This window comes from Aptenodytes patagonicus, chromosome 1 (genome assembly GCF_965638725.1).
Source record: "Aptenodytes patagonicus chromosome 1, bAptPat1.pri.cur, whole genome shotgun sequence".
In the NCBI taxonomy this organism is placed as follows: domain Eukaryota; kingdom Metazoa; phylum Chordata; class Aves; order Sphenisciformes; family Spheniscidae; genus Aptenodytes; species Aptenodytes patagonicus.
In genome coordinates this window covers 139,310,824-139,331,088 of record NC_134949.1, presented here as the reverse complement: position 1 = coordinate 139,331,088, position 20,265 = coordinate 139,310,824, and the positions used below count along the sequence as shown (strand labels likewise).

Sequence of the window (20,265 nt, the reverse complement as noted above, 5' to 3'; positions counted from 1 at the left end):
CAACTCAGAGTGCACACATCCATGAAGCTAAAATATCACAAAAGTTTTTGATGCTTGTCACTACAAATTATGTGGAGGTGGGGGAGGAAGAGAGCTAGAAGTTAAAAGTTTTTCAGAAAGCTCTGACATACTCCATGGTACATGACTGATGTTCAAATGGCTGAGGTTAAACAGTCACAGAAATGAAACAATATATGTCACCTTGTGATAACTGGTTCAAGGCATCTCAGCAGTACAGAATATTGAAAGTTGCTGTCCCAAGAGTAAAGGCTGAGATTTGCTCTGGGCTGCCTTTATTATTGGAAAGAAAAAAGGGATAGAGACAGGATGGAAATATGGGGACAAAGCTGAGGAAATTGGCAGTGAGGGAAATGGTAGAGGGAGGAGACAGAGTGAACTGCTGTAGCTGAGATTGTGGCAACTGCTGGGCCAGGACCTGCCTTACACCCCCAAACTCCCCTTGGAGACGGCTGCAGCAGCCAGCACAGCTTTCCCCAGCTCCAGTGCAGCGAAGCGCACACTCGGCTGCAGCCATGTTGCCTTTCCCTCCTCTCACCCAATAGACAGTTTTCATAGCATTTGCCTACTCTGCTCGTATCCATGGCCAACACTGAGCTTGCTTCTTGCTGCGGCCCAGTGCTTAACCCTGCAGCACCAGATCCTCAGGCCACCTGAAGGAGCCTCATAACCTCATCAATGAGCAGGAGAAGAGAAGAAAGGAGGAAGGCAGGAGGAGGGAGGGGGTGCAGAAGACAGCTGCGCTTCCCCTGGTATTTGACAAAGAGCCTGTTGCTCCAAGGGCAGCTAACAAGGCAAGCTCCACCCTTTCTAATGCCACACAACTTTTCCAGGAGAATGTCCTCAGCCAAGGGCTGAAAAGGCCACAGGAGAGCATTGTTGCAGTGGGGCAGAAGGCTACAGCCTGCCAATAGCTCCTGACTGCCGCCACCCTGGCTGAGCAGCGTGAGCTCTCCCGTTACCCCAGCATAACTGCAGGGATTGCAGTTCTCATGCCCCTCAGGACAAGAGACGATGCCCATTTCCTTGCTGAAACCAATTCAGCTAGATGTTATAAATTCTTTGCTACTTTTTCCCCTTAGAATTCCATTCTTTCAAATGTTCCCTGCTGAGGGGGGAAAAAGCTCAAAAAGGGAAGCAATTCAATTTGCATTGGGAGTGTGTGCCTGTGTGTGTGCAGACAGGGGAAAGCAGCCGCAAGACCAACGGCTTTGCTTGTTTTTAAATGGACAGTTCCTTCAAACACTACTTATTTCTTTGCCAGGTCCGTATTAACATTTGTTATCTTATCACTAAGAAAATGGCTGATATATTGAGGGGGGGAAGAATACGCTAGGCAGATAAAACAAAACAACCCGCTAAACAGCTACTTCAGCACCTATGTGCCAAACTTAGAAGTTACATATCAAGTTTGAAAATGCTGACCCTTGTAGACCCAAACACCTAATAGACCCACATTTCCAGATACCAAGCACCTACTCTATAGAACTCAGATCTCTGAATTGTATATAATTGTGAATCTAAAATGCAGAATTGCTTTGGAAAGTCTTCACCGAATGTCATTTTTCTAATTTTAATTTACTATAAATGAGGCATTTATTTTTGGGGAGAGGAAAAATGGGGTTGGGAGGTTTCAGCAAGCAAAACACAAAATAAGCAAGTCACCATATTTTGTGGGAATTGTTAAGTTTAAATATGTCTAATTACAAATCACAGGCAGTCTCAACAGTTGAGTTCCTGATGCTTTCCTGGCACAAGCAACGTCCTTAGGAAAAGAGAGTGCTTAATGAGTCCAGTCTTTTATATAACACTTAATGATGATGTTGACTTGGATTTGGCTGATAATTCCTTACCTGAAGGCTTGAATGCAATTCTGCTTTTCTTGCCCTTGTTTACTTGTTTCAGGAAGGAATCTCTGAGCAAATCAGATGCTGTAACACGTTTACTAGGATCCGGTTCAAAACAGAGCAAAATAAAGGCCCTTGTTTCAGCAGAAAGTGATTCTGGAATTTCAGGATGAATCTTAAACATCCCAACCTGCAAGAAAAACACGGATACAAATTATTTTTACTAAATAATTTTACTAAACAACTGCAAGGAGACCATGGGCCAAAGCTTTTTTAGTATGATCTCTCACACTATTGCTGACTCTCGTGGAAAAGGAGCGATCCAGGTACCCACATAAAGCAATGAAGTGACAAGGCTCTGATCCTGTTTTACTTCGTTGTAAACATGGTGTGAATGTCCATGTGGTATTACACAAATGTCAAGTTACGGATGTATCCAACCACCTACCTTCAGGCAATCTCGGGATCTGGACATTAACCACACCAAGTGCTTCAAATGCTGCTTCTCCTACCAGCACTGAGAACTGCAATCCCTCCAGCTATTGCATACACTTCCCATCACCCCTGCCCGGTACCGTGTGTCTCCGTTGCTGACTCCTCCAGCACATTCGTGCCCAGGAACAGGAATAACTTCCTCCTCTAGCACCGACTGCCTAGGGCTTGCACCTGTTCTGCTCCCGCCGCTGCCAAATTTCCTTGTATGAATGCTCACAATGACCTTGCCAGACCTTGTCACCAACCACCCCCAGCACTCAGGCCAGATGTCTTCCCTAGTCTTTCAGTGTTATTTAACTGAAAATCACATGATGTCCAAAGGTTTAACAAGACCCCCCACTCTTTCTTTAAGTAATGAAAAACGTGCTTCTACAGGTTGCTCCCTAGTGATTTTTCCAGCTCCTTCACTTCCTTCTTATCCTCTAATGCCAATCTGGCATAAACGTTTTGAAGCGAGAGTTGTGTAACACGTGTGCACTGTATGCCATGTATCTGGCAAGATTATGGCTTGTAGTCTCAGCATCTTTACATAAAACAGGCTCCAGAGAACAAGCAGAAAGATGGTGGCCACAAGGGAGATGGTAGTCCAGCAGTTAAACAAGGGCCAGCTGCTTGCTAAAATGAAGAGTTGTTTAAATAATCTCATTATACAGCTGCATTAACACACTGTGGCACCATTAGGCACTCACAATAGTGGTTCAGCTTCAACACAAGCTGAAGCAAAAAATGCTGAGCAGTCGTGCTTCTGTTCGAATGACAGTGCAGAATATGAAATGCCAATAATGCATTAAGCCCTTCCAAACCATGGCTCTAAACAAATTCAAAACTCAGTATTTCCTGCATGTATCATTTTTAATATATGCAACTTGCTAACCTCTGCAATTAAATTGATGTATTTAATAAAGAAATTGAATAAATAAATAAATAAATTGATGCTATGTCCTGCTGGCAGGATACAACATCTATACATTTACCTTGTCTGATGGCGCATCTTTATCTGATTTATAAAACCCCATGTGCATTTTGGACAGTGCTTTATAAATGGGGTATACAGTTTCACCACTTCAAAACATCAGCCTGGCAAGATTTTTGCTTTGGAGCAGAGAGAGAGAAGACAGCCACCTGCTTGCTGTGCTCTGACAACTGCTCTTGACATGCCCGTCTCCGTGATCAGCCCGTTCCTCCTTGTGCACTCTGGGGACAGGCTCACACGGCCAGCTTCAGCTGGGGCAGTGTCACAAGCCGACAGCACTCTGGTGCCAGGTTATACCCTCACGCACTAAACAAAACCCAGGACAGTCCAAACCAGGACCAGGAAATTTGAATGCATGTCTCTGATCTTATCTTAATCTCTGTGGCTCAAGGGGAGTAAGTTTTGCCGCAAGCATCCGGAAACTCTGTGGCAACGTTAGTTTACTTTATCTCCATTGAATGTCATTTGTTTGCACTCCTTTCACACAGAACTAGATGCACACATACTATGGCTCATAGATGAAATACCACACAACGTACACTCAGCCAGGAATTATTTCCAGTTCTCGGTTCACGCTAGCCCCTTTTCTCTACTTTGTCCAACTCTTCAGTCATTTACAATTTCTATAGTGACTGCACAGCCAGACTTAGACCTTCCTTCTCCTCACCTGCCCTATGCACGACAGAGTGTGCACACATGGAGGTGGGGACCTCAACAGTTCAACATCCCAAGTTTTCCAGGCTTCTGTTCTTTTTACATGCCTGCCCAGTCGGCCTGCTTCATTCCTGGCTTCAAACCTAGCTTCCAGCTTGCTTACTTTTATTACACAGCAAAAGAAACCACAGTTTGCAATTTATGGTGCCCAGCAAGAGGTAGTTTCAAGCAGGTCCCAGCAAAGCCAAGAAACAGAAAACAAAAACAAATGCCTGATTGTAGCACATTAACACAGTCTGCAATAACAATGCTAAAAACTCTGCCACATCCTTGAAGAAAGAAGGGTAAGAAATGTATTTAAAAAAATGCCAATTCTGAGACTTCAGAACACAGCTCTGTGGCCTGGAAGTGCTTATGGGCAGGATGGAGGGGCATGCACAGTCCTGCCAGAGCTCACCTCATGAGCCTGTGCAGTGCTCATCGAGCACCCAGAACTGAAGCAGCGCTTCCTGACAGTTCAATAAACCGTGCTGAAAAATAAGACATGTAACTCACTGAAAAGTTCAGCTACGTGCCAGATACGTAAGATGAAAAGGCATCTGCCGTCAGAACCATATCTGACATTTACAGCGATGTGGGAAAAAGTCTCTTTCCATGGCTCCCTCAGGAAAGCTTTAGTGAACCAAACCATGTTCACCCAGGCAGCTTCTTTCAAGGTAGCGTCACAAGTTGTCAGCACCAAGGTGACATACCGTACCACTGAAATAACTACATCAAAACCCATAACCATCCCTTTCTTTGCCTTTTAGCTGTGGTGCATGGGACAACTCACAGGCCTAGTATGACGCATGGCTGAATTGCAGCCCATCTTATTATACTTATTGATAAAGATCTGATTTTGCTACCATGGTTTCATTAATAATTATACTAATGCTCACACAGTGACTTTCAACAACATACACAAAAGAATTGCCAACATTGATAATTTAAAGCAGTTTGCTGGGTTATGGATGTGATATTTTCCCCATTATAAGAATGAGGGCTCTGAAGCATAAGTGAAAACTTAAGTACTTTACTAACTGTCTACTGCAAGCCAGTGGAAGAACCAAAAATTTTCAGTCTGCATATTTGACGCACGATCACATCATAGCTTTTACACTACTGTTAGTTTTAAAGTTAGAACAAGTCACTTTTTTCGAATACATTTATTATCAAAACTGTCTGAAGCATTCTCTTCTCAAGTGTTAATTTGTGCATCTGAAAACAGATACACTAAGAGAAACAAAGTACTAGAGGCAACAGTTTACCGAGGAGGTAGCTTTGATCCAAAGGACTTAGGATGTAAAATACAGAGTATTTTACTCCTTCAGTACATACCAGAAATCCTGGAAAGTTAGACCCCTGCCCCCTTCCACCATAGCTTCCTACCATGTTGCAGAGACTGGGCCTTTGAAAGACAAGGCAAACAGATGCTCTCGGGGGGAGGCTGTCCTGGTTTCGGCAGGGATAGAGTTAATTTTTCTTCCTAGTAGCTGGTACAGTGCTGGGTTTTGGATTTAGGATGAGAACAATGTTGATAACACACCCATGTTTTAGTTGTTGCTAAGTAGTGCTTACACTAGTCAAGGACTTTTCAGCTTCCCATGCTCTGCCGACTGAGAAGGCTGGAGGGGCACAAGAAGCTGGGAGGGGGCACAGCCAGGACAGCTGACCCAAACTGGCCCAAGGGATATTCCATACCATAGGACATCATGCTCGGTATATAAACTGGGGGAAAGCTGGCCGGGGGGGCCGCTGCTCGGGGACTGGCTGGGCATTGGTCGGCGGGTGGTGAGCAACTGCATTGTGCATCACTTGCTTTGTATATTCTTTTATTATTATTGTTGTTGTTATTGTTGTTGTTATTATTTTATTTCAATTATTAAACTGTTCTTACCTCAACCTACGAGTTTTCTCACTTTTACTCTTCCGATTCTCTCCCCCATCCCACCGGGGGTGGGGAGAGTGAGCAAGCAGCTGTGTGGTGCTCAGTTGCCGGCTGAGGTTAAAGCACGACAGAGGCTTATAAAAAAAAGACTTAAAGGAGCAGAAATTACTTGGTTGTCATTATTGGAGAGACCGGTTGCCAGGAAGGAAATCATAAACCAAGAGCAGATGATAGAAGTAAGAGGGTAGAGAATATTAGTTTTCATAAGTCTTCACTCATTTTTCAGGTTGCTGCTCTGAGTCATGACCTATTTCCAGCACAAAAATAAATTATTACCCCCTAGAGCAATACAGCTTAGAGCAGGGAAGGATCATTCAGTGAGAGTTAAGAACACAGGTCAGACCGTGGCTTTGTGCAAAACTACCCATTTAACAAAAGGTTACTACCAATTAAGTTAATATTAAAAAATTAAGTTAGTATTTGAAAATTCATAAACTCTATAGCAAAAAAGCTGTACTTACTTTAAACATTGCTGCTTGAGGCTCCCCTAGTTCATGAAATGGAGGTTTGCCTGTTGCCATTTCAATAATGGTACAACCTAGTGACCAGATATCAGCTGGTGCACCGTATCCTCGTGGTCCTTTATCGATGATTTCTGGAGCCATATACTGCAAGGTTCCTAGTAAGGACAAGAAGAATAGTCAAGTGTTACAGTCCTCATTCTTATTAAAGAGAATTAACACACCACTAAGCAAGCCAAAAATTGTCAAATATAACCTGTACAGCCAAAATATTTAATTTCCCATATCAGCACTGAAAACTAGACAGAAACTTGTGTTTTAACATCTTTTCTATAAACTTTCCCCTCTTTCTAATACAAGGCGTCAAACTGCTAAAAGTATATTCACCACATAATCCAAATGCTTCCCCAGAACATAAAATTATATCAAACAATTTTTGCAGACGCTAAATTGTAAAGATTATGCATTTAAGAGGTGATGAAAACCTGCAAAGTGACAGATAGTCTTCATGAGAATAATTTTTCATATGTTTACCCCTATAATGAGAACACTAGTGACAGGGAATTTCAAAAAGTTAGTTTGAAAAGAAGCTATTTTTGTAAATATAAGATAATCAAGATAAGAACGTTTAAAAAAACCCTCAAGTTTTACTCAAAAACAATCAAGGTTGTAATCAAGGTAAATCAATTACATGATAACTAAAAAAATAAGGGAACCCATCATAAATTGCAATTCCAGGAAGTCTTTTGGATGTCTTGGGATTTCTGACATCCAAGGTTAGCAAAAAAACCAAACCAAAACAAAAAACCCAACTATTGAAACTTGCTAAAGCTATACATGTTGGCAAAATAAGATCCTGCCTAAGCCTACAGTTGGCTCTTAACAGATGAATCTGAATGTCTCTAAAGCTTGCCTGTAGACTATCTGACTGTAATACTAGTTATAATACTGATAAACAAAAAGAACAGTAAAAATGAAATAGAAGATTGTCAATTTGGAATCACTGATATTCAATCATATACTAACACAGCTAAGAGGAGGTCTTTACAGGAGGACAGTCCACACCAACAACAGAAACCTATAGATGTTCCGAGCGTTTCAAACACTACAGTACTGTCTCCACAGGAATTCCTACCAGCTCTGTTATGACATCTTTAAATTAAATTCTTTTTCTTCTTAAGAAGGCAATAAAATTACACTGTGGTAAAGCTGTATACCTTTACTATTAAGTAAAGGACATCTGGTGAAGATAAAAGGGATTGGATATTACTGTGTTCATTAAATGTGGCTGCTGTAGAACAAAAGTTCAAGCCACAGCTTTGCCCCCGGGCTGTGTGTCTTTAATGGAGGGATATAACGTTTAAACCACTAGAATTCTGATTCTTCAAATCATGTGATTGTATTACATAATGCCTAAAATCCACAGAGTTTATGTACTGAGTTAAGGAACAAAACAAATTGCAAGAGACCTTTTAAGACCCTCTGGGCTATAGCTACCTGCTTACTGATTTTAAATCCAAAATGAGAACTTAAGTAAAATATTTATTCTCACGGTAAATTACATCTCTGAGGCACAAACAGGGCTGCAAACATGCAAGAGAACAAAGAAGGGCACAAGGAAAGATTTACCTCCTGTTATTACAGTATGGTGACTTTTCTTCAGATACCATTTCTCCATTTATCATCCCTAATAACAACCGGTTGCTAACAAGTCCCTAAGGAGTATGTAAAACACAGGCAAGGACAGAATGATTTTCCTCTAGTATCTGCTCCAACCATAATAGCAATCAGCCATAATAGTGGGCCAAAATTAAATTTTAGACTATGACTTTTAATAGCCACAAAAGGGTCTTCCTCCATGACTTCAACATTTACCTTATGGAACCCCTTTATATACTTGAAGTTTTCAGAATATCCTGTAGAAATGAGAAGCACAGTATAGCTATACATCACACCACGTGGTTGTGCATCTCTTTCTCATGGAGCGTAACTGCATTGAACCAGTCTAACAAAAACGGCAAGGACAAACATTGCAGGCAAAACCTGAAAATAATCTTTTCCAGATACCACAAGAGACCTGTATGTATTTCAGAATTATCCATCCAGTTGCATAAGCAAGATGATTCATGAGAAAATTATTTGTTGAATAATTTGTTTGGAAAAAATGGTGAAAACTCCTTAAAGGAATGCTTGCGAAGCCAGTGTTTAACCACCTGTGTTCAGACATACTGTCATTTATGTATCTATCTGTTGTAGCATCCATAAACTGAAGAGATTGCTTCTTGTAGCTCTTCATTCTTAACAAAACATTCAAGTGCTGCATTTATGATTCCAAACTGGACAAATAATATTTTTTTTCTTCTCTTTAAAGGACTCCTAACTTAATTTGATTCTAACTAAAATCTTTACAGCTTTGCAGGAAATAGATTTGTTTCAAATGCCTGCACCTGATGAGATGTTGATCTCGTGAGACATTGATGCAGACATCATATGCCGTGTGCAGATCATGATGTAATATAGGCCCAGTTTCCAATTCACAAGCTTTGCTAATAAGGAGTAAAAAAAAAGCTTAGAAAGGTAAGTTATTTCAGAACCTTAACAATTCTATTTTCCTGGCTTCCTTTGTAAGAAAGCTGGAGGAACTGCAGACTCACCACCAGACAGGTAATGGGAAGCCTTGATTATCACTTAAATGGAAGTTGTTGTCTTCTGTCTTCCACACACGACTGGTGGCTGTGTCTGTGTACCATTTACTTAAACTGCAGGCCAGTATGAGCCTTGTGATTTGTGACATCAGCCTAGGCATATGGCCATATAACAAGTGAAAACATCATGTTACCTATATCTCCACTGATGAAAGAATTCAGTAATTACGTGATCATATATTCATTTTTCAATGTGGAGTTTCAGCTGTTACTCAGCAAATCTTGTTTCCCCTGAATATTGCAAGTTTTACTACCTTGTTGTATATGAAAGCTTTTCTGTAACATACCAGCCTAGTATTTTCATGTAAACTGTTCTTTTTACTGCTGATAACACCAAGTTAGCCAGTTGGTTGGGTTTTATAATTAATGCCTCAAAACTGAAAGTATTTGTAAGTTTGTGTTTGGTCTTCTGCATTTTTAGGCATACTTCAAGAAAGTGTGCATACTAATATCAAGATTATTAAATGAAAAAGTTGCTGTATTCAAGTGTTTCCAGATGTAATTGCAACAAATCAATTGCTACTTAATGAAAAACAGTTAGAAGAAAAATGATTACCCCATCACACTTAAGAAGTTTAAGGAAAAAAAAAAGTAATATGGAAGAAAATTACATTAAAAAAAAAAAAGATAGAAAGTCTGTGTTTATGGTGATCACACTCCCATTCACTCTTCCCTGAAAATAGAGACCTAATTGTGTTTTCATCACAAATCCAAAGAGCCTCTTGGCTCTAACTCTAAATCTATCATCAAAACCCTTACAAACTCTGCTAAATTAGTCCTACCTGTAAATGTTTCGGTGCATGGATTGATTCCTGCCAGCCGTTTGGAAGTACCAAAATCGGATATCTTTACCACGCCACTATAGGTGTTCACCAAAACATTATCCCCCTGTGGTTTGGATGAGAGGGGGGGGGGGAGTGGGGAGTGGAGACAGATGAGTACAGATTCCAAATCCCAATCTCAATACTCCTGCAAGTTTGTGGTTATCTTTGTAATATACCTTTCTGCAAAGGAATTTTCTAGGAGCACCAGGGAGAAGGGGTTGTTTTATTCTTCCCTTTTGTTTTAAGTTTCCATGAAATCCTATTAAAAATTCTACTTCAGGTTAGAGTAAAACTAACTGAAGTAAATAAGATAAAAAGCAAATCACACAAGACACACTAAAGGAAAATTTACCTTTATATCTCTGTGTACAATCTGGTTCTCATGGAGATACTTAAGGCCTTCCAGAATCTGCTTGGTGTAAAATTTAATTGTTGGTTCTTTCATTGGGCCCCACTTAGATCTTAGGAGAGCTGAGAGGCTGCCTACAAGAGTTAAGAAGAAAGTGTACCAAGATAGCAAAACCCCTAAATTAACATGAAACATTTAAGTCTGGATTAAGCCTTTCCTCAATATCCTAATACAACAGAAATGCAGTCCCTATAATTAAGCCAAATTCTTCCTAGATCCCTCAAAGCAAATCATTTGCTGCTGCTCTTGACTGGTTCTTTCTTTCTTGCCAGCTCAGCTTCCACCTCCATGACAGGAATAAACGTTATGATAGGACTGGATGCATCTCCTTCACTTCAGTCAAACAACTGTTGAGACTAGGACTAGCAACCATTTAGTCCTTAATGAAATAAAGGCTAAAAGTAACACTGTATGATGTTATACACTATAATTCATGAACCACATGCATGGGCAAAGAGAAGCTGATTTACTCGAGGCAGGGAAGGGAGAAAAAAAAAGGAAAGGGTCTTTTCCTTGCAAATATGGGATTAACTTCTGGAAATACTCACAGACAGAGGAAAGAAAGCTCCTGAAAGAAACCAAGTAATGGATGCTCAGAGTAGGAGATAGGTCTTCCACACTTCCCCTACTTGTAATAAGTCTAATCTTTTTTAAGTAACACAAATACTTTAATCATGAAGCAAAATAAAGACAGTTTTGCTTTTCCTGCTCATAATAAATTAAGTGCAGTGGGTCTACTTAATGACAGACAAATTCAGCTAAATGGATATTCAGTCCACACGAACAGCTTTCTAAAGTGAAGTTTCCTCAAAGAATCTTATAGAATCATAGAATCATTAAGGTTGGAAAAGACCTCTAAGATCATCAAGTCCAACTGTTGACCCAACACCACCATGCCCACTAAACCATGTCCCTAAGCGCCTCGTCTACCTGTCTTTTAAATACTTCCAGGGATGGGGACTCAACCACTTCCCTGGGCAGCCTGTTCCAGTGTTTAACCACTCTTTCAGTAAAGAAATTTTTCCTCACATTCAATCTAAAATCTTGCATAATCTGAACAGCTGGTTCCTTTTTAAGACTGGCTGCAGAGTTTAAAATATCTGAATTGGTTCAATAATATCTTGACATTAGCAACTAATCACAGCACACTCTGCTGTGCATATATGAACAGGGAAAAAAAAGGTATGTAAACAACATCAGCTGATAATTTTAACAAGTGCAGGAAAACAAGTGGAAGCATTGGTATAAACTCATCACATCTGCATGCATCACACATGTCAGAGTTGTCTCAGCTTTCAGGTGAGAATGTCATGGGAATTAAAAAAATAACGAACTTCCCTATGCCCCAGATGTATTTAATTACACTTTGAATGTTTGTGTCTGGACCTTCCCTAGAAAACCTGAACTTTTTTTCCTAGTTTCCTTATTTCTGTTTTTATTTTGCAAATTATATTCATACAAGAATTTAACACTCATTCTGACACGTACTTGACACTGAAGAGCAAATAGCAAAAGGGAGATGGAAACATAACCTAGAGAGGATATAGACAGACTTCACATCTTAAAATGTAGAGAAGGCTAGAGGAGCAAAACTGGAAATTATGAGCAAGGGAAGCATACAACTTTTATCTCTAATCTACCTAGGAAATAGCAGTGCTTTGTATATAGCAGTTACAAAATAATACTTAATTGCTCAGTGTTACTGCTCAACTTATCCTGAAAGCTCCAGTCATCATTCAGATGCTTAGGCTAAATGGACTATACAGCTCTAACTCCACTATTTTATAACACAATCGTATCCTGGGCTGCATCAAAAGAAGCGTGGCCAGCAGGTCGAGAGAGGTGATTCTGCCCCTCTACTCTGCTCTGGTGAGACCCCACCTGGAGTACTGCGTCCAGCTCTGGAGCCCTCAGCATAAGAAAGACACGGAACTGTTGGAGCGGGTCCAGAAGAGGGCCACAAAAATGATCAGGGGGATGGAACACCTCTCCTCTGAAGAAAGGCTGAGAGAGTTGGCGTTGTTCAGCCTGGAGAAGAGAAGGCTTCGGGGAGACCTTATTGCAGCCTATCAGTACTTAAAGGGGGCTTATAAAAAAGATGGCAGCAGTCTTTTTAGCAGGGCCTGTTGCGACAGGACAAGGGGGAATGGCTTTAAACTAAAGGGGGGTAGATTTAGACTAGATAGAAGGAAGAAATTTTTTACGCCGAGGGTGGTGAAACACTGGAAGAGGTTGCCCAGAGAGGTGGTGGATGCCCCATCCCTGGAAACATTCAAGGTCAGGTTGGACGGGGCTCTGAGCAACCTGATCTAGTTGAAGATGTCCCTGCCCATGGCAGGGGGATTGGACTAGATGACCTTTAGAGGTCCCTTCCAACCCAAACTGTTCTATGATTCTGTGATTCTATTTGACACCAAGTACTTTCAATGACTTTTCTCTAGGTTTGTAATTATTACGGAAAGGGGAGCGGGTACTGGGACCTGTACACTTCAAATCTATTCTTTATATGAGAATAATGCCACCTGTAGTTAATGGCTCAACAGAAAAGCCATATACAGTGCACAAACATATTAAGTGCACATCTATTTGCTTTCACTAAGTTTAGAGTCCCAACTCCTTTTGATTCCTTTGAGAGACTAAGCTCAGAATGATACAAACCTCCTGGCACCTGCTCCATAAAAATCTTAATGTATCCATCTTCTGAAACAGATCCAAGATACTGGACAATGTTCCGATGCTTTAAATATTTATGCAGTGCTATCTCTTCATGAAGAGGTTGAGAATACCTATTAAAAAAAAAAAAAAATAAATAAAGAATCAAGGCGTATCTCCTAATGCAGGAAAAGGTTCTAGGCTACACTTAAATGCTAGTTTGCAAACAATGGATTTTAGGGATACTGATCCAATTCTCAGCAAACGTCCATGACCTTCAAAAAGCAGTGTGACTGGCTGCCTATTCAGAAAAAATACAGAGCTAGATCTCAGAAGAACCCTGAAGAAGAAACATGCCCTCAAAGAATTTATACATGCCTTTCTTCTGTATCATTACATAGTACTGTCTTTGCCTTCAAAACTCCTTTTATGCTTTTCCCCGTCCCCAAAAAGAATGCAAATGAGACACAACTGCAACTTAAAACCCAAAATAGGTCTTATTCTAGAATTTATGATATACATATAGATTATCAAACTGTATTATTTATGATATATATATTTATATCCTATATTTTCCAAAAAATAAGAAGTCCTTATTCTCAAAAGTGTACTGTTGAATACTAGGAGGAAATAATAATTGAATTTCAGTATACTGGGATTTTATAAACTAACCACATAGAAATACATGGTAAGAAGAGCAGTTTTCAGGAAACAACTGCAGTTTCATTAGCATTGTATATATAACAATAAACTAGGTCTTACCTGCTGTCTCTCTCAGGTATTTCTTTGATGGCTATTCGGACCTGATTGCTAAGGTCTCTTCCAGCATAAACTATTCCGTAAGTACCTTTCCCTAGAACTACCCTGTCACCATTCTCATCATAGTCATATTCATACTGCAAACAGAAAAGATAAACAAAGCAGCACAGAAATTGTTATCACTAACATTTGACATTACAGAGAGCTTTAACAAGAGTTATGTACTATACTGACTTAGTACAGCACAGAGTAGTTACTGCAGCACAGCTGTAGCACAGTAGGTTACCCACCAGCCTGGTGCATTATACAACTTGTAAAATTTCCACGTTACCTGCTTTACAAAACAATCTTCCCTAACCAACTTTGAAATGCATTCACCCAAACAAGGAACACAGCATTAAAGCAAATTCAATGAAACAGTGCTGTCAAAAGAACACATTCAGGTATCATCTCTTAAGAATTGCTGACAGAGCCTTCAGAATACATAAATGTATGGAATGTAACCTATAATTTTAAAACCACCGGTTTAATAAACAGATGAAAGTGACATTCTCATTACAGTGGGTGGACACTGTTTTAAGACCCTAAACTCTCATTTGAGCTTAGCCACAGCAAAATTCATTTCTGACATATTCCCCTCATTATGAGCTTTTCCAAAAAGTGAAAAAAAAATGCTCATCTTCTCCAAGGATGATTAAATGTATGAAGTGGTGGTTTCCACTGCTGCTGAAACCATGCTGGGTCATATTGCCAGCTGAATAAGTCACTGCTGGTTCACTGACTTCAGTAAAGCTACACTAGTTTACACCACCTCATGGTCTTGTCCCATATGGTGATCTTATCACAGAGCTCTCCTTCTATCAAGGTCAGTGAAAAAGCCTATTGATGAATGATGCTTAATCAAAGTACATTCCAGACACTAAATAAAACCAAATTTCTTATGGAAGTTGGGTTAGGCAGCACACCCCTGATTCAAACCAGGGAACTGATAAAGGATATTGAAAAAGCACTTTTGCAAAGAGTTAAGAAAGGAATTGGGCAGTTTCATAGCATCAGATATGATCAGGAGTACACAGACCTCCCCTAGTATCTTCCCAAATCCAAGAGGATGTCCCATATGGGAAAACTGCAGGGTATTCTCTGTGGCTTCATGTGAATTCTCTATTAAAAAAAAAAAACAACCCAACTTTTTACAATGGCCATAACTATTGACATTTCTGTCAATGACCGCTTTTCTGCTTCATCCAATAAGACTCTCTCATACAGAATGCAGCCTTGAGGTCTATTTCTCTGAAGTGTCTTCCCAGGTCATATTGCAGCTCTGGTATTGCAATGCCCATGTGTCACTGACATTTCCCCCCGGTTCACCTCAGCAAAGATGGCAAGTTTCATGCTGCTGTATGGAAGGTGCTAAAGAAAAACCATCTGTCGTTTACCCTAACAGCATATTCTGCTCAGTGGAACTAAACTTGAGTTAGCACAGCTTTAATACTGTTTCATTTCCCATGTTTCAGCACTTCACGGTTCATAACATAATCTTGTTATATGATAGGCATAACTGACCCAAAACGCCATATGTAAAACTTGTCAGGTTCTTTGGTAGGAGCATACCCAGCTTTCACAGCTATCATATGATATAAAACTGTGCAGCGAAAATACAGCAGTCACATTGCGGAATTTAAGATTGACAGCAACCCCATCTGCAACAGACGGGTCCTAAGCCAACTCCATAATTACTGTGGAGAAACCTATGTTCTCTAGTCTGGGTCCTATGATACATGAAAATCGTTGAGATTTATAGTTCAATGCTAGTTGGTAGACAGTTTAATAGGCTTGTATATACTTGATGCTGCTTTACATTTGCCTTCTCTCTTTCCAACAGCTACAAAGATTGAATAAATCACTGCTGGTTGACAAAAGTCTGAATATGTGATCCACTGGATGTGCAATTCAACCATTAGGTATGAGTAAACAAGTGTTCATAGCTGACCTTCTGTATGAACGTGGTAGGGCAGAGCCTGATCTCTAGGATATCCTATTTGGGGTACAGCAGGTACTCCTAAAGTGATAGGAACTTCTTCAATATCAATATCCAGAAGTGAATACCCTAAGGTAGAAAGGACTGCCACACTCACTCTCCTTCCAAATCCTTGTTAGCTGTAGAACTAAACTGTAGTTGCTTTCAAATAATACCACAATCCAAAATATACAACCCCTTGGGACAACATTCTCATAAGAATTCTGACTGAAATCAGATTTTCTTTCCCCAAACTGTGCTGAAGGTTATTTCTTCCTCTTCCCCAAATATAAACAGTTGTTTTATTAACGGTAAGAACTTCTGCTTTCTCTGTGCTTGTCAAGCCCATCAAGACCATACAAAGCTGCATTTTCCATGTTGTCTCTTCTTAAATGCAAGATCTCAGGCTGCAGAAAGACAGTAAGTGTCTTAGCTCATTTATAAGCTAAACAAATTAATCCTCCCCTTCTGTATCTTGATTTCTGTTTTAATGTCCTGACCTAAGACAGTAAGTACAAGGTGATAATTGTGAAAACGTCAAGATTTAAAATTAATTTCTGTAGTCATTTCTCCATATGTCATTGATTCGTGCAGGATTGTTTCCTCCTGTGCATTCTCCAGGGCTTTTTCCAGTTCAGTTTTTAAAAGGCTCAAGCCACGGTGAGCTCACTTACTCTGAGAGACTATTATACAGTTGAATAGACTGTGTTGTTTGGAGATTGCCCTGCTATGCTAAGTACGCAATGTAAAATCTGCAGCTATAGATAATACCCTGTCTTTGCCAAGGCAGAGCCCTGACCCTATGCTGAGACCACAGATGTATGTATTAAGCTGGGCATATCTTGTCCTTTTCACTTGAGGAGAGAATTCTGTGGCCACTATGCACAAACTTCAGTGCAAAAACTCACCTTCCCCACCATACGCAATTACATTCAACAGTACCGCAGAGGGTCTTCTACTTTCTTAATCCTCTTCTGAAGCCTCAGGTACTACAAAAGATTCACTATCATAAAGAGCTGCTCTGAATCGTAAGCCTAAGAGAATTGCTGGAATGAGATGCGGTAAGAAAGATACCCAGCTCAAACAAACCACAGTAGGGTTTTTACACTCATTAATCGGATTAACTGAATTTGCTTGACTACAAATAAAAGTTACAATCTACTTTTTATGATGGCTTTTCAGATTTCAAAACAAATAAAAGAGAAGCACAGGACACATACTTAGTGCTACAAATATGGACGTTTGCTATGAGGCAGTGTGTCTTATGAAGACATGGATTCCCCTACCCTAACCTGAGCCTACATAAAATGTGAATAACCCTTTCCAAGTATTTTGTTTTCCCTCTGTACTGATTATAAAGAAAGCCTACAGCTACTAGGTTCCTAACATGGATGTTTCAGTGATAAGTAAAAAGCACAATGGATGAATCTGATCCTAAATATCTGCAAATCTCTGCGACAGAAAAAGCCCATCAAATGAAATTATCTGGAGTAGTAACAGTATCAGGTACCAGCTAGAAAAACTGAAGTCCCTTTGCTAAATGGCTTTTTCCTAGAATTTATTTAATATCTTATCTTTTTTATCCACTTAAGCCAGCTGATACCAGATGATTCTCATCTATAGATTGTTTGCAACATAAATACAAGATCAGTAACATCCTTCATTAGGGATTTCTACAGTTTACAGTAGTAACGGTCTGACTTCATTAGAAATGTGTTTTTTCAAATGAATGCAACTCTTGTGTACAAACAGTTTTGTAAGAGTTGAAATTGCATATACAATTAAGGAGTTTAAATGCTATTTATTATCTTTCTAGCATACTGATATGAAAGTGCAGGGAAGACAGAGAAAGAGTTTCGGAGTTCTTGGATCTTTTATCCTTGACATACCTCCAATGTGTCTCCATCTATTTCTCCTTCTAGTTCCAAAGTACTGCCAACTGCATCAGACAAAATTTCTTTCACCAACCCACAGAATCTAAAAAAGCAATAAATAGCACAGGATCAAAGAAAAATATCCTTTTGGAAGGAGATTAAACAGATTCTTCACAAGGTGGGCTTTGCTTTCAAGCTAATAAACTGACTAGCATGTTCATAGGTTTCTTTCGCTACTTACTTTCGCCATATTTATCCTATTTTAAATGAGGAAGAACATCAAACACACACTGAAAAGCCTAATTATTTATAAAATTATTTCATTTGCTGTAGCAGAACCCAATACTTGCTTGTTACTGTAATTGCATAGTAAAATCTTGGTAGATCCAACTCAAGTATTTTTGCTGTATACTTTGATGGAAAGTGCTTAGTATGGCCTTGTCTTTACAAATGTCATTAGAGAAAAAGTTGAGATAGTAAAAAATGAAGTATTGATTTTCAATGGTTCAATTCAGGAGTGCTAAATCCGCAACATCATATTGGGTGGTTCTCCTTCTGTGTAGTGATGAGAATTCTATTACCTTCAGTTTAATTTAAATGTTCCTATGGACTTTGGTTGCAAGCATGATTACTCAGTATTTCTGAAAATCAGATTTTGTGGCTTCTAGTCAGGCATCCAGAAAGCCAAGAATATAAAAGTAGTAACGTGTTTTGAAGAACAGAATTTTAACTAATTTCATCTAGTTCTCTGGGATAGAGATCCTTAAGTACAAGACCATATTTTTCTGTAGTTCCCTGCCTGAGCCATTCACTTTTTTCCAAATTCCATAACAAATGGTTAACAATTATTAAAAATTATTATAAAATATTCACATCTCTTTCACTGACTAATAGACACATATCTCTGGAACAGACTCCTGTTGTGCACTGAATAAGGCATACAAAATGTGACCATGTTTCATAACACACAAATTGCGATGCCAAATTAAGGCTGAGCAGGTAACATTAATTTTAGTGTTTCCTATCTTTTACGCACTGCACTCTGCAGAGCTAATAATTTTTTTTTAACCTGAGTTTATTCCATGTAATACATAAATAATAATTAGTGCAAGAAAACTAAATATACCATCCAACCCCAAATATTAAGAGTATTAACAAATCACTCCTACTTCATTCAGAAGGTTTATATGCCAAATATCAGTCCCCAGGAAGAATTTGGTCTGTAAAGATTTAGGCCTGAAATTCAGTTAGCATGCTTACTGTTTAGAGACAACAGATCATCAGGAAATACTTGAATACAGGCGCAAACAGTAACAGATATCTGTGACACAATATAAGCTAGAAATTTCTGTTACATCTACTTGCTTTTACTTAAATCAAACTGAACAGGTACTTAAGGGAACCTAAACCAATATACTACCTTACACGACATGGCCAAGACACATAAAAAGAAGATAATAGTTGTAAATTAGAATAAGCTACTTAAGCCTTTTCTCAGACCTAATGACTTGTAGGTAAACGGATCAGAACCAGCCAACAAGTGTAATGGGACACTGCAGTCATCACCTTAAATATCATTGAATTTAGCTCATTGCTTCTTCATCAAGAAAAAAGAAGTGAAGAAATAAATAATTAATTTCTCAAGCAAAAATGTCAGCTTTCAATCTTTACTAAATTAATTCTATTTAGGACATAGATCTCGCATGCAATACCCACACAAACTGAACTCACCTACTACACTGGTTTTCTGTAGAAAAGTAGATTTGAAAGTCGTCGGAGTTGTCATGGACATAAAGAAAACAACATCGTTCATCAAACTTGGAAATGCTATAAAATTCACATTAAGAAAAGATTATTTTGGGTGTAACTATTAGAAGAAATAGAGCAAGGAGGAATTAATTTTTTTGAATTACGAGCACTTAGCAAACTCCTTTTTCACAGTTAATTACCTCAGAGAGGCAGTATGCAATTATATTTATTTTCCTTACAACTAGAAGCTTTGAGTTTATTTATATATTCTATAATCCTATCTCCAATTTGATAAATGATTAAGCTACTGCTTACTTTGGTAAAATACTCGTTTATCGGAAGTGTTTTGAGGTTTGTTTGTTGTTCATCTCCCCTTCCATTTTTACACAGTTCCATCAGATTTCTTGGTATTTGATGACACCTCTATGGAAAATGAATTGCTTTGACACTAATCTAGCTATAAAGAAAGCCTTTCTTCTAAGCTTGACAAGTACTTCTGGTTTTTATAATTCCATTACTGCAACAGTAAAACTGAACTGGGAAATACCTACGGTGTAGCAGACCCTTCACAGTATATACTTTTTATGGCCTTAATACTGATAAACAAGTTTTGGAATAACCAATATTTACTCCAAACTGCAGCAATAATTTGGCAAAGTGATTATTTATTGCATATTGTGTCTTGCCAGTGTCATACATATCCCACGTAAACGCACTGAAGCAAGAAGTGACGAGGCCATAAAACATAATATCAATATGAAAGTAAATCTAGGAATTAATCTCTTATTCCAAACACTTGCACTTCAGTATCATTCTACATAAATGCCAAGTTGTTATGCTT

At 39.1% G+C, this 20,265-nt stretch overlaps 1 protein-coding gene across 1 annotated transcript in view; it reads right to left on the bottom strand.

Annotated features, from left to right (window-relative positions):
• Positions 1-20,265, bottom strand: part of MAP3K15 (mitogen-activated protein kinase kinase kinase 15) — a 94,167-nt gene that overhangs the window by 8,696 nt on the left and 65,206 nt on the right. Inside the window, exons 13-20 of the mRNA XM_076356657.1 lie at positions 19,407-19,502; positions 17,691-17,778; positions 13,788-13,921; positions 13,032-13,159; positions 10,317-10,447; positions 9,923-10,028; positions 6,436-6,593; positions 1,872-2,055 (exon numbers count right to left, since the gene is read on the bottom strand). Coding sequence (XP_076212772.1) covers positions 1,872-2,055; positions 6,436-6,593; positions 9,923-10,028; positions 10,317-10,447; positions 13,032-13,159; positions 13,788-13,921; positions 17,691-17,778; positions 19,407-19,502 — 1,025 coding nt within the window. The remainder of the gene's footprint in view (positions 1-1,871; positions 2,056-6,435; positions 6,594-9,922; positions 10,029-10,316; positions 10,448-13,031; positions 13,160-13,787; positions 13,922-17,690; positions 17,779-19,406; positions 19,503-20,265) is intronic.